This window comes from Vanessa cardui, chromosome 20 (assembly GCF_905220365.1).
Source record: "Vanessa cardui chromosome 20, ilVanCard2.1, whole genome shotgun sequence".
NCBI classification, from domain to species: domain Eukaryota; kingdom Metazoa; phylum Arthropoda; class Insecta; order Lepidoptera; family Nymphalidae; genus Vanessa; species Vanessa cardui.
In genome coordinates, this window is record NC_061142.1 from 5,298,075 (window position 1) to 5,311,115 (window position 13,041).

General features: G+C 31.5%; 1 protein-coding gene across 1 annotated transcript; it reads left to right on the plus strand.

Annotated features, from left to right (window-relative positions):
- The first annotated feature begins 8,689 nt into the window (after nucleotides 1-8,689).
- On the plus strand, nucleotides 8,690-10,278 carry LOC124538521 (protein NDRG3-like). Its single transcript, XM_047115607.1, has one exon. The coding sequence runs from the start codon at nucleotides 9,120-9,122 to the stop codon at nucleotides 10,098-10,100; it is 981 nt and encodes a 326-aa protein (XP_046971563.1). The 5' UTR covers nucleotides 8,690-9,119; the 3' UTR covers nucleotides 10,101-10,278.
- Nucleotides 10,279-13,041: the final 2,763 nt, after the last annotated feature.

A 13,041-nucleotide genomic window follows, 5' to 3' on the forward strand; every position in this document is an offset into this window, starting at 1 on the left:
ACATTTATTCTCGATATTACATAATAATTTATTGATTTAATTAAAAACATATTCGAATGATTGTTGAAATAATTAATTGCATTGTTATTATATTATGAAAAGTAACAATGAGCGTTTCATTTCTTTGTTTAAAAATATTCAACTCAAATATTGAAATAATTAAATTTGATCTCGATGTAACATGACACGGACTTGTTACTTTTATCATTAAAACTTTTTAAATATTGGAAATGAGTGTTGAATTTATTTCATTTTTTTTCCTTCACCTCGTCATTTTTTATGATAAATGTGGAGAGTTGTGATCGTGGTTTGTTTAATTTGTTCTGAAGGGCTCTTATTTTTCTCCATATCATAAGAGTTTCGCGTTGCGTCGGCTTCTTCAAATAAACCCAAGATATTGTCCAAGTGATGTTTAAGGCAACATTGTCTTTAGCGTCAATACTGGAAAGTTAATTGAAAATGAAAAAAAATATATTGGAAAACATCACATACATTACTCTAATATCAATGTTAGCAGCTTTACCAATGTATTTTTCACAACCGATTTGAATTTACGAAACGGCAAAGTTAAAAATGTCTGCGGAATTTTAATATAGAATCGGGTACCTTGCCTCAAGTTATAAGCTTATCCTTACTTCTAGAGCACATACAATGATTCTCACTGATTTTATCAAAGTGATCAATGTCACTGTTAATATACATAATATTGTTGTAAATATATTGTGACGCAACAGTGAGTATTCCTACTGTGTTAAAAACATCCCGAAGAGAGTCTCTAGTTCCAAGATTATAAATAAAGCGGATTGCTCTCTTTTGTAAAATAAAGGCAGATTCAATATCTGCAGCATTACCCCAAAGTAATATGTCATATGACATAATACTGTGAAAATAACCAAAATAAATTAAACGAGCGGTATCAATATCAGCGGTATCAGTTAGTTGTCTAACTTTTCTGACCGCGTATGCTGCGGAACTGAGTCTTCCTGCTAGGGATGATAAATGGGGACTCCACTGAAGTCTGGAAATTAATTCTATTCCCACCGTTTACATCGTCAATATCAGTGAAGTATCGTCAGCAAGCTATACTATATCACAACACTTAGACCCAAGACAACATAGAAAAGTAATGAACTTTTTCTACATCAACTCGGCCGGAATCGATTCCGGGACCTCAGATATGCGTACCTACCCATGAAAACCGGTTTTATAAACATCTAATAAAACACAAACTATTAACGTAATCATTTTCCACATTTTGTACTGTTTCTTTAATTCAAATGGGTAGGCAAATATACCCGGTGGTAAGAGGTCACCACCGCCCGACATTTTGAGAAATATTAATCATCTATTATGTCGTCAATGCGCCACTAACCTTGGAAACTAAGATGTCATGTCCCTTGTGAATATACTGTAAAGACAATCTCATAAACCTAATTGACGCACCCGTCTTCGCTTGCTTTTAAAGTATAAACAGTCAAGCTAGCTTCTTACTAAATTCGATTCGGTGAAATGTACGTGAAAAACATATACAGATATAACACAGACAAGCAGCGTTGTTTTCATATTTTTGATATTAATAAAGATTTAGTTTGACAAAGGTCAATAAAAACAACAACAGCCTGTGAATTCCCACTGCTGGCCTAAAGGCCTCCTCTCCCTTTAAGGAGAAGGTTTGGAACATATCCACCACGCTTTTCCAATGCGTGTTGGTGGAATACACATGTGGCAGAACTTCTATGAAATTTGTCACATGCTGGTTTCCTCACGATGTTTTCCTTCACCGCTGAGCACGAGATGAATTATAAAGACAAATTAAGGGCATGAATCAGCGGTGCTTGCCTGGGTTCGAACCCGCAATCGTCGGTTAAGATGCACGTGTTCTAACCAATGGGCCATCTCGACTCTTAGGTTAATAAAGATGAATAAAGCTTGTTGATTTATTAAGTTCAGTTGCTTGTAAACCACGTTACTCTCTTAAGAATTTTTATACCTGAAAAACTTTTCAGCTAAGAATTTTTATTTTTTCGTGTGTTACGACATTTTTATCGTTAAACTTTAGAACTACTTGGATTGAGTAATAGAATTGAGAGCTTATGTACCTCGCAGAAGTACTTCTTATTTGCAAATAGCTCTTTCACAAAAAGCAATATTAACTTTTATTACTTTGTACTATTATGTTGAACGGCGTTAATATGGCAACAAAGCAACAAAGTCATAAATGTTTTGCTATGAGTTAAGGTTACTCTTATAATAATAATAATACACAGAACGATTTACACGACACCTTATAATATAATACTTGAAAATAGTAAATGCACAGAATAGAACAATTATTATTACACAACAACAACAACAACAGCCTGTAAATTCCCACTGCTGGGCTAAAGGCCTCCTCTCCCTTTGAGGAGAAGGTTTGGTACATATTCCTCAACGCTGTTCCAATGCGGGTTGGTGGAATACACATGTGGCACAGAGTTTCTATGAAATTTGTCACATGCAGGTTTCCTCGCGATGTTTTCCTTCGATGATTAAGCACATGAATCAGCGGTGCTTGCCTGGGTTTGAATCCGCAATCATCGGTTAAGATGCACGCGTTCTAACCACTGCGCCATCTCGACTCTTTGTTATTACACAGAACGAAATAATTATTATTAATAATGTCGCACAAAGAAAAACAAAGCTGAACTAAAAAGTATCGGTTTTTAGGACAGTTTGCTTGCTTTTGCTTATTTATATTTTTGATTCGTTTTAAACCTACTCATCTTATTGATATAAATTTCATAAAATTTAAGTTTATGATGTGTGGAATGATGCTACCGATAAATATATTTGTTTGGTTGCAATTTTTGACATATAACTTATAGTATAGCGGGAATTTCGAAGTGAACACTTCAAATTTTATATAACACTAGACCGACTTTGTATATAAATATACTTATATAAATACATACATCAAAATTTACAGTAAATTATATGACAAATTTATTTAAATAATAATCTAAAAGTATTTAGTAGATATTAATATTTAGTTTTTACCAATTACTTACGTTATGATGGAATATTCAGGCCTCGCCAAGGAACCGTTTGTTCGTTTGGGACAAACAATTTGGGGCGCGGTTACGACAAAATCCGGTGATTCAGCAACCTTTATGTAAGAAAAATGTATTATATATGCTTGTAAATAGAGTGCTTTATATAAACTTATATATAAAACACTCTATTTACAAATTACATCAAAATAAGTTAAAACAAAAGCTAAGCTAAGCTAAGGATGAAATAATAATGTTATTGGTATATATACAAATTTATTATTTTTTACTATGTAATATTCCTAATATTACATAGTAAAAAATAATAAATTTGTCTATTCCTGAATGTAATGATCTTTGATAAGATTGAGTTTCAGTGTATATGATATTTGACAATAAGTCAGATCCTAGCCTGAATAGAATATAATCTGTAGTACATATCAATAGGTAGGTATATTGTATAAACAGTCACAAGAATTATGAACTCAATAGTGATAAATACGTTTAATAGAATAAGCCCAGATACTTCTATCCAGACAGGATACGACTGGACAATATGGTTGATTTATTAGATAGATGGTTGATAATATTGAACCAACCTAACCGATGGTCGTGTTCTTGTAAGGACCACTGAGTAGTGCTTTGTGCTTATAACTATATGATATGATATAAATATATAATATGTAAAAAAATCGTAAATAACCTAACCTAAGCTATGTTCAAATCTATCTGCTAAAAATGGCGTAGGTATTCGCTAGAAGTCGTATGCGGGTTGATATGCTACGGAGGCTGTTTTACAAGATACAAACATGAAATGTTTATGTTATTGGTGGGATATATTGAATGTTCCCCAGGGCTGCTCGTACTATACCTCACCACTTAGTTATACTCGCCAATTACTAGTTATTGAACTCCTAAATTTTACAAATCTTTAGGCAATCTTAATAACATTAATATAGGTCGATACGATTACGATACGATTGTACACATTGTATTGAGCAATTATTATGTGAAAAAGTTTTATGTTCAATGGTCAAATTGATTCGTTTAATTTGAACTTTAAAGGTAAAAAAAAAAACTTACCACTTGAAAACAAATGAAACTTATCAAACGCATAACAATGCAAATGTAATTCATTATCAATTGTAACGATTTTTTCATTTATGTATCTAGTACAATTAATAACACTTGTACCGTTAAAACAAACTGCTTCTAAACAATGACTGTATTTGATTCATACGGTGGGTTTTTCGTGTATTGATTTATTCCTCTATGTGCTGATAATTAGTTTGCATGACTATAATACCACAGCTTTAATGTATACAGCTTATGTCATTTTAGTTATTGATTTTTTATGTAGCTACCTGTCGCATCTTCACCATGGTACATGGTACAAGGGTTTACAACTTTTATACTAAAGAATAAACATAAAAATCCTTATTTTTTCAGGCTAGGAAAATTGGAATTCTCTGCTTTCCTTTTCTATGCATGTATAATACATATACCGCTACTATAAAAAGTTTTGAAAAGTTTTTAAATTCTGAAACGTTCAATGAATTTTCAACTAACTCAATATAGAAATAATTCAACTTGCCCTATAGTTTGTGGTTCATTTTATATAACATATACATCGAGTAATATGAGAATATATATGGGTAGTACTAAAACTAATACGAAAATACATAAATAAATATTCGACAACATCACAGGTATGTACATTACTCTGATGTAAGTAGATAAAATCACAAACACCCAGACCCAAGACAACGTAGAAAGCTAATGTACTTTTTCTTCATCGACTCCTCCGGGAATCGAACCCGGGATCGCATGGCGTACCCATGAAAACCAATGTAGGTACATACTACTCGACCACGAAGGTCGTCGAAATGAAAAATAACGATCAAAATCGATCCATAAACTAAAGCTATACACCCAAATCTACCCAACAACCAAACTGAAATTATATATACAGATAAACTCAGACCTTTAACCTTTTTTCAAGGTGATTATAAAGGGATCGCAATTTATAACGAAAAAAATAACGTTGGAATTTTTTTTGTTTTATTATATTACAGTGTTTATATTGGGATTATTAACGAATTCATTCAGATTATCCGGCATTGTCGTTGTTAGTCGCAGTTTAACAAACAATAACTGTCCAGGGCTCATTGGGCCACCAATTGTAAGCTTATCCTTTGTAACGTGACCATGGGGATGACACACAAGTTTGCTAGGGAGCTTACTCGTATTGTACGCTGTAAATTAAATTATGATAACACAACGGAATAACGATACTCAAAAACAATTTGCTTTTATAACTAAAGTCTTCATTGAGTCATAGGTTGTTGCTAATTAAGGTAAGCGGTTGTTAATTTATTACATTTTTGGGATGTCAGTTTGTCAGTATTGTTAATATTAATATAAAAGTCTTGCACATTTGTAATACTGTATATATTTTTTGTACACTTATAAATACTTTCATATACAATATAACTAAGACTAGAAAAAAAAGAACTAAATAATGGCGTATTATATCTAATTACTTTTCTGTTCCATTTGCTGTCGAAACGCTTGGCCCTTGGAGTAGTCAGTAGTGGTGCAAAAAGCTTCATCAAAAGTATAACACCTCGCCTCATTGCCTCCACTGGAGACAGGAGGGCTGGTTCGTTTTTGCTCAGAGGATCGGAATTGCGATTCAACGGAGTAATGCTGCTAGCATTCTTGCCACCAATCCACGCGGTCAAGATTTATACAGTAACTAGTTTTAGTTCATATTTGTTTATATTAAAGTATTTAAGGTTGTTAATTCTTATGTTAATAAATTTTGTAGACTAGATAAGCTACATGTGTTACATATTAAACAGAAAAATAAGTTACACAAATTTTGTTGCATAAGTAACAATGTATTGCACATTGAGATAAAACCTGTAATTAAATAACAATAAATTGATAACTTCCGCCTCAAAATTAAATATAATATAGTACAGAATGTAGTACATACATTTAAAATACAATTTTGTTAATAAACTGACAAAACAATAACTGCACGTAAGATAGGACAATGTATTGAATTTACTTTATTTGACTGAATGCATAATTTAAAGCAAATATTAGTTTAGAACTATAACATTTTAAAACAATCATACATTGATAATAGACAATAACTTTTCTTTTCCGGTATTTGTGTACCTGTTTTATCGTTACTAATTTAATTTTGCTTGAATTGATTGAGATGATAAGTAGAACTAATTTTATTTTTATAAATATTGTAATATGATAATAGTTGTTTAGAGGTTAATACCCTCGAGAAGAATGTACCATGGGAGGGCTTTGTGCCAAATAGCAATACATACTCATACTGGTGATGTGTTTGGCACAAGGGAGGGATATGTTATTCCAAAGATTAGAACTTAACTATGATTTTTTTTTAATTTACCGCCGAGAAATGAACATACTACAAAATTTTTGTATAAAAAATAAGATGTGATGAAAATGACATTAATTATACTTTTATTTATATTTGTAAATACATTGAAGATCTTATTACGTACTTTTAAATGTAGATAAAAAAGAAGTGTCTTTTTTATTATAAAAGCATTAATACAATAAGCCTTGATGATAGCGTGGTCCACTGTAAATATTATTAAGGGTTTTTATGGACCCATTGTAATTGTGTTAAGAATGTTTTCGGTAGCCAGTGCAGACAATGAGTTCTTATCTGAAAGAACTTTCCGTGTACCATTGTAAAAGATTTTTATCTTTGTTACACATTGAAAAGAAAACCATTATTATACGATTTTTTTTTTATTTTCCATTCTGACGTTGAAGATGAAATTCATTATATCAATATACGTTGTCATAACTTTGAGATGTTCTGTCATAAAAATATTATTAAATGACTGAGTTTATTACTACTGCTGAGAAATTAAATTATAAAAAAAAAAACATTTTTGTGTAAAATAAAAATTGTTATTATCATTATTTTTAGAATATGTATAAAATTACACATATTCGTTCATCGATTTTTAAAGCTGTTGTTTATAAATATAACTCTTGTTTCTGTAATAAATGATTTCATCATCTTCAGAACGAACAAACATAAATAAAAATTTTAACAAAAAGAAAAACCGACTTCGAACAAAACACTATTTTAAAACAGATAAATTTGCACTAAAAAGTAATAAAAATAATTGCATATTCAACATAATTTTTAGAGTCCTCCTAAGTAAAATGAAGTGAAAAATATTAGACTACTTAAAAGTCGATTTACGATTATACATACATATAACGTAATTATAGTTATTGTTATATTTGGGGTCGGTGTCAAGAAAAGACACGTTAACCAATGATGTTCTAATAAACAGATATGTTATATCCATACTAAACAACAGAAAAAAGTGTACCGCGCCGGGGACCGTTTATTTTAGTTTATTTTTACATATCGTTAAAATTAAAAGGATAGCTTGATAAAAACAATAAATAAAAGGGATAACTAGATGTTTTAATTACGCAAAACGTATTACTACGTAATTATGATGTACTTATTATAACGTAATACGTAATACTACGTAAAACAACTAAAGGCAAACGTCTCAATTAAGACGTTTTCCAGTCTTCACTTTTTGAGCGTTAATAACATATCTGTTTACTAGAACATCATTGCACGTTAACAGATAAACTACCACCAAATATTTATTAAAATTCTAAATTATATCTTTTATTTCGATGACAATTGAATCACTTATACCTTCCACTCAAATCTTTTAAAAACCTTTTAAGCTTGTATTGACTTCAATGTTGAGTGGGCTGGTTTATTCTTTTTAAAAATGCTGGTTATTTTCTTGCCACAAATTCATTTGGAACATAATTTAGATTTGTATATATGTACTTGTTAGTTTAAAATATAAATGAATAATATATAATTATTATAATTATTACAAACACTAGCTAAGATAACATGAGTTAATTAAGTGTTCAATGAATCGTTTTATTTGTAACTTGTTTATAAAACGATTCCTAATAAGAATTTATCAACAAATAAAAGAAAAGTAAAAGCTATTAAAAGTGTTTGCGGGGAGCGCAGTCAATTGAGCGTCGATGTTTCCCCGACGTGACTCGCCTTCGTAACTTCTTATTTTATTTTGAAATAGATTTTTTTAGTCTGTTTTTATAAATATATTAAAACTAAATTTTATTCTTAGCAAATGAATTATGATTTTAGATTTGTTCTTCGATCATGTATTTATTATATGTATATATTGAATAAAATATTAATATATAAAATTGTACAAGTTTAACTTGTTATTCGAAACAAGTTTTCATAATTTTTGAGAAATTAGTATAATTTATTTGGTTTTAATTTTTATCCAAATCACGTAAGTAAATAACTAAAAAAATATTTTACTTAACTTCTATTTAGGGTAAACGATAATTTTATATGAAACATTTGTAAAGAAAAGTACTTAATATAATTAATAAATTATCTATTAAACGAACCGCTTCATTTTGGATAGACTTATTTCTAATTCCATTATCCAGTTATGTCTAACTTAACTTAGTTTTACGTAATAATACAAATAGCGTAGAAACTATAAAAAATCGACTCGTCCCAGTTCGCATGCGCTTTGAGGTCCAAAGACGTGAACATCGCGCAAGTGCCGTCCACTCGCGTCACAGACCGAGCTGTGACGAACACTGCCGATTAGTGCCGAATCGACCTCTAGCTGGGAGTTACACTCGCCCGACTACGCATTATTGACCATTTCCTGAGTCAATATTGCTTTAAATAACGCGACCATAGGACAATATACTAAAATAAAAGCAGTGATGTTATTGTAAAGTGTGATTTACTCGTAATATTACGTACGTAGTGTGTTCAGAGTGTACAGAGTGAATGTCTAGTCATGAATGTTAAGATACAAACAACAGCGTCGTGTATTGGATTACGTTAATTAATACTAATAGCGTTGTGAAAAATATCGTCGGTGTTAACTTAAACCAAATAAATAGCTTAGTTGTGTAAGACCCATCCTTTTGATAACCTAACAGACGAATACCTAGATCTAAGTACATATAAAGTCTACAGGAATAATGCCAACGACTACGATACAAGAAAATATCGCTCTTTTAAATATGATGTCCTCGGACAACCTCGAGGATGATTTGAAAAGTGTTCAGCTTCATTATCCATCAGACAGGCGATTACAAAGCGACGGCGCATGCGTAGAAGAGAGAGTCAGGACTTCACGCGGGGACATCTTGGTGGCGGTTCGAGGTGATCGTAATAAACGCGCCATAATCACATACCATGATTTGGGCCTCAATTATGCAGCTAATTTTCAAGCTTTCTTCAATTTCGTGGACATGAGATCTATATTAGATCAATTTTGCATTTACCACGTTAATGCTCCAGGACAAGAGGAGGGAGCACCGACATTGCCCGAGGATTTCTCCTATCCATCTATGGATGCCCTGGCCTCTCAGATTGATTTCGTCCTCGGTCATTTTGGTATTAGATCGTTCATCGGGTTCGGGGTCGGCGCAGGTGCTAATATTTTAGCTCGGTATGCCATGGTTAGTCCTCAGAAGGTCGATGCTTTAGTCCTTATCAATTGTACATCAACTCAAGCCGGTTGGACCGAGTGGCTCTATCAGAAAATTAACACTAGACAGCTGCGATCCAGCGGAATGACGCAAGGGGCGCTGGATTATCTAATGTGGCACCATTTCGGTCGCAGCACCGATGACCGTAACCACGACCTAGCCCACGTATACAAGGATTGTTTCTCACATGTCAATCCCGTTAATCTATCAATGTTTATTGATTCATACTTGCGTCGATCAGATTTAGGTATCGCCAGAGACAGCAATACGATAAAAGTACCCGTTTTAAACGTCACTGGGGCGCTCTCCCCGCACGTTGACGATACTGTCACTTTCAACGGCCGCTTGGAACCGGCGAAAACCTCATGGTTGAGTATCTCGGACTGTGGAATGGTGTTAGAGGAGCAGCCAAGTAAGATTGCAGAAGCGTTTCGCCTCTTCCTTCAGGGTGAGGGTTACTGCAGGTAGACCTTGCCTTGCGGGACAACGATCGAACGTAATGCTGCAATTAAATAGAATGCACTCGATGCTTATCTACACGCCAGCTTTAACAACACAGTTGTTGTAGACATTGGAATTGTAGACGAAAAAATTGTTAACCATTGTTTTAGATAATTATGGAAATAAATTTATTTTGTGGCTTAAATAGACTTTCAATCAACCATATTCTGATTTTTAATGTAAATATTGGTATATGTAATATGAAATAATTAGTCCTTCTATTTAGTAATTAGTAATTTAATCAATCATTTGTCTATTCGCTTGGACGCGGAGTCATTTGCATATTCAATTCAATTAATATTAACAACTGTAATTATATTTTAATAACATTGTTCGTGTTTAATTTAATTACTTAAATATTATTTAATGAAAAATATTAACGATTAAAATATAATTTATGGAACTATAATTTTAAAATTAAATTAATTTATAAATAAAAACACACTAATTATAAACAGTTCAATTGATTTTTAATCCTTTGATCGTATAATTTATAACTAAAATCAGCCAAATATAATTCTACTACGTCTATTTTTATTGTAATCTTCAAATCATCTTTTTTTCTGACTAACGCGGGTGTAGCAGGCATGTAATTTGCGCCGAAGGCACTAACTGACGGGCATAGGCCCTTATATATTATTGGTATATAGTAAATATATTTTTGTTAGTCACTGTTGCTATATCTTATTTATGTTTTATTTTTAAATGTGTCTCTATGTTTTTTGATTACCAAGCACCATAAAAATCGATATTATTTTATTTTTTATAATTTATGGAATACAAATTACGTTAAATCTTGACATTTAAATGCACACTAACGCTTTCTAAATACCAAAACTATTTTTTCGAAGTCTGTGTTTATTTAGTTCGAACAAAATTTGCTTTTTAAAATATGGCGTATTAATTTTTTTTTAAAAAGTGCAAATTAAGGATAACTTTATTTTATTTAATTACACGATTTCAATTCCATTTATTTATTTATTTATTATTCTTATTATATGTTATGATTTTTTTATATAGCATGTATGAAAATTATTGTATGAAATCTCATAACGATCGTTTCGGTGGTTAAAAGCATGGATATATGTCAAGTGGACTTATTTGGGTTTTCTTTTCTCGGTAATTATTATCGAAATTACTTTAAAAAAAAATTCCACACCATTTTATGACATACACTTTATTTGTGTGTGTGTTCTTTTATTGAAAATATTTAAATAACTAAGCTAAGGACCCCTTTCGTGTCATAATTGCTCATACAGAAATTGTGTCATTTTTGTTCTGAAGCTCAATTCAACTTTTTTTATCGACATCAGCATATTATGTAATTATAACAGCAAGGTAGCATAGGTGTATTTTTTGACTATCTGTGCGAGGAAATCGCAAAGTAACCGCACTGTCGATTTTCAAATTTAGACGGGACAAGACATTGTGTTGAATAGATCAGTGACACTTTTCTGTACAAATATAAGGCGTAAGGGATGTATGAGATCGGACCGGGGAATATTTATCGGTAACGCTTAATAAAGTAAGGTAATATATATGATAATAGGTAAGGTAACTTAAGGTGTAATAAACATACAGATACTATTGCATTTAAAATTATAAGTAGAATTAAAGTTAAAGTTTCAAAATTAGTATTTATAGGTCTTTTTTTAGGAAGGAGCGTAAATATTATTGAAAAGCAATCCTATTGTTATTCAGGAAATTAACTCTAAACCTTATCACTTTAAACCTTTTAATTATTCAAAATATTAATGTAGGTTACCGTAAATTAGTGATTGTAAAGTACATAGACAAAAACTTTAAAATACGTCAAACTAGAAATTAGATTGCTCTGTTCACTTAGTACATATAAAAATTGTACAATGTCACATACATTACTCTGATCCCAATGTAAGTAGCTGAAGCACTTCTGTTATGGAAAATTAGATGTAACGACAGTACCACCAACACGCAGACCCAAGACAACATAGAAAACTAATAAACTTTTTCTACTTCGACTTAGCTGAGAATACACATGACAACTGGTGTACACACTACTCGACCACGGAGGTCGTCAAAACATATACCTAAGGAATGTATTTAATTAATTAAAAGTAGTAAATTTGTCTGTCTTGATCTCATTTTCTAATGCTTAACTTGGACACCAGAGGGCAGCGTAAAGGGTAACTCTGCCTCAATAACGTTTCAATTGGATTTATTATCCAATCAAATCCAAAGCAAGATTCATAGATTTAATAATGATATTAAAAATCACGATGGATAATATTAAATTAAATAATATGTAATTGTGATAGTTTTTGTAACTAGAATATTTTAATACAATAGTGTATTGAAAACCTGAACTAAATTTATATAGTAATGCCTTTTTTTTAATTATTTACAGTTTCAGCTTTAAATACTATATGTGGATATACTTTTATTTTTAACATTTCTCGAATGATATTTAATATAACAAAGTTTGAAAACAAAATATCCACGAAGACTGAAGTCAATCAAACAATAGGCAATTGCATAGAACAAAATGGCAGAAATTGAATGAAAATAAAGTTTTTTACGGCCATAATTAATATTCGATTCGCTTCGAATATCCGTGGCGTGTTTTCTTTTTTGCGAGGGGTTTCCTGAATAAATGTGTATCGGCCACCCCAGGGGAGGCGTCGGTGAAATGGACTCCCTCTAAAGGAGTGTGGCTTAACACCCTCTCCCCCTACTGACCACTGGATCAACGGATTATGAAATATTCCAAGTATCGGACATAGATAACTTTATGTAATCTTTGCATAGTAAGAGAAATACGGTACCAAGAGTATCAACATTTAATTAACTTGAGTCAAATAATTGAAATTATTTATTGGAATAACATTATGTATTTGGAACAAACCAGTATATTACCTTTTACAAATAT